General features: G+C 49.3%; 1 protein-coding gene across 1 annotated transcript; it reads left to right on the top strand.

Moving 5' to 3' along the window:
- Positions 1–559: 559 nt before the first annotated feature.
- Positions 560–2312, top strand: LOC123398517. The gene is made up of 6 exons (XM_045092980.1): positions 560–726; positions 1104–1346; positions 1450–1548; positions 1666–1724; positions 1810–1987; positions 2077–2312. Exons 1-6 carry the CDS (start codon positions 586–588, stop codon positions 2173–2175), a joined length of 819 nt encoding a protein of 272 aa, XP_044948915.1. The 5' UTR covers positions 560–585; the 3' UTR covers positions 2176–2312.
- Positions 2313–2641: the final 329 nt, after the last annotated feature.

The following is a 2641-nucleotide window of genomic DNA, read 5'->3' as shown; positions in this document are numbered from 1 at the left end:
AAAGGGTAGCCAGGATCACGAGGAAAGGGAAGCCAAAAAAACGCCTCGGCTCAGGGGTAGGATGGTAATAATGCGGTACATTCCAGACCAGAGCCCTTCCTTTCTGCATATATATCTACTCCGCAGACGCATCTCCCACCCCACACCACCCTTGCTTCCTCTTCCTCCCAGCAACCACGACCCTCTGCGCCTCCGATCTCAACCAAACAGAGCTCCAGTCCAGACTCCAGAGACGACCACCCGCCATCGCCATGGCACTTGTTCCTGCTTCCTCGCGCCTGCTTGTCCTCGTGGACGCCCCCGCGGGCTCCGGCCAGTCCTCCCCCAGGCTGATGCTGGCGCCGGCGGGCGTTCGGCTACCATCAGGAGTGCGCGCCATCGCGGCGGTGAACCACCGCCTCGCCACCTTCATCGCCGAGGCGACGGGGAGGGTGGGCTACGGACCAAATCGCACGCCGGGGCCGGGCAGCGTCATCTCCGAGGAAGCGGCAGGGACGGGGGCGTGGGGGTGGGGCTACGCTCGCGCTCGCCCCAAGGCGCGCGGAGGCAGGCGAGGGTCTGCTCCAGGCCCGCGGATCTCACGCCATGCGGGCGGTCGGAGGTGGAGGTGGTGCTGGCGGTGCCGGAGACTACTCCGGCTTCCCTGATGACGCGGCCAAAGGTCAGGCGGACCAAGTGATAGAACTCGTCCAGCTCCGCGCCAGGCTCTACGTCATGGCCGACAAGGTATTCTTCTCCCCATCCCCATCTCTCCTCCCGTTCTAAGTATCTGCATGTCAAGGTCGGAGGGTCTGCGCTTAGCTAGATAGATATCGACGCTCAAGGCTGAACAGAGGGGAAAATATGTCGAAGCAGCCCCGATCCCCTTTAATCGATCCCTCTTTGGTCTCTGACGAAACTTGTTTACTTGGACAAAATAATTGAATTCACTCTGCATTCCTTTGTTGTCTTCTTGCACGGCAGGAACCGGATTATAATTTCAAAAACATTTGATAGCTTAAAACCAGTACTAATTTACGCATAATAACCTTAGATGTGTTTTTTTTCTTTTTTGTTAAACACTCTGCCATCAATTGATTTACGCATTGGCTGAAATCGTTTAGGTGCCCGTGTCTGAGGGGGCAGAGCTTCGTTCAATTATGGCTGAAATCGGTTCGATAGACTTATCGGCGCCCATTTACCATTGGGTGGTGCCCCGCATCAAGGAAAGACTCCACCGCATCATGGGGAATCAGATATATAAAGCAGTGATGGAGTGGGGTGAGGAATCCACAAAACTGAGTCTGCAGCAGACGATCCTTCTTAACTGTGGTTCCACCATCACCAGCTTGAGTAAGATGGTTATGGTGAGTCCTCTATTGATTGTCCAAATCCGCATAACTACTATGCATGCCTACTGTTGAATAACTTGTCGTTGAACTAATTGAATCATTAATCTGTGCTACATAGGCACAGACCCACTTCTCCATAATGCATTCATATTCAAGTAAATCGGCTCTGCCCTTTGACCATCCGGTTCATGATCCTGCTCCCAGGTTTATCAAGACAGTGAGTCTTTACACTATTTATTTACTCTGTAACTACTACTTCATGTATTCCAGTTATGTGCTACTCACCACTACTAGTCTACTACGATCTGATGTCCACATCCATCCTTTGTAACAGCTTGCAGACATTGCTGAACGGCTCTATGTGAACATGGACTTCTTGTGCTTCACTGTTCAGTAAGTATCCCCGGCATCCTGTCATGTGTGCATCCTGTATTTGTGGGTTAGCAAACCATTTCTAATTCATTTGTACGCCATCTAGGCTCCCTGTTACCTTGCAGCAGATGGCGACCAACAATTCCAAGGGACTACTTCAGGCGTTCGAGGCTGCGAGCGACTTCAATCAGGTGATAAACCCGGCTGTCAGTAAGGACATGGACACGCTGAAGGAACTCCAGATGTACCACCGCATGCTGCAGGCGGAGGATTACAAAGCACTTGTAAGTTTTTCTGTTAGTTGTTCATTCATCCCTCTGAAACTTACAGACGGAAAAAGTGTTAAATCTCTCAAACCTGTGTATCTTCTTAGGACTACGTGGTCGGACCACTGCAGGGGCATGTCTGGGCCGTGGCCAAAGCACTCTACAATCTCAACGATGAGCTGAAGCCGCTTCGCCTACATGCTTAAGCGCTCGCCGCTGCGCACTTTATAATTTGATTCCGTTGGTCTATCGAGTATTGGATTTTGATTTTTAATTGCTACGTTAACCGTGGATTTTGCATGGAACGTTTGCCTATTGCTCAAAATCTGGATGAACGTTTGTCTATTGATTTTGCTAAGAACCAAATAATGTGTTGATTGTGCATGTTCCCAATTTGTGATCACTCAATATGTTTTTTTTTTCTTCCGCAAAAAAAAAAAAACTCAATATGTTTTTTTTTCTTCAAATCAAATTGCTCGATTAAAATCAACGCCTCGGTGAAGTAATGCACCGAAACCGTGGGTGTCTGCTCCAGCATAACATCTAGTATAGCATGCCACGGGTCATTCTTAATGAAATCAAATTCTAGTCTATAGGCTTTACAAGATTCTATTTGGATTGCCGATAGGTTGGAGAAGCGTGATTGCTTAAATTGTGCTTTTTGCCAACTTT

The sequence above is a fragment of the Hordeum vulgare genome, chromosome 5H (genome assembly GCF_904849725.1).
Source record: "Hordeum vulgare subsp. vulgare chromosome 5H, MorexV3_pseudomolecules_assembly, whole genome shotgun sequence".
Taxonomy (NCBI): Eukaryota; Viridiplantae; Streptophyta; class Magnoliopsida; order Poales; family Poaceae; genus Hordeum; species Hordeum vulgare.
This window is presented reverse-complemented; position numbering and strand designations above follow the sequence as displayed.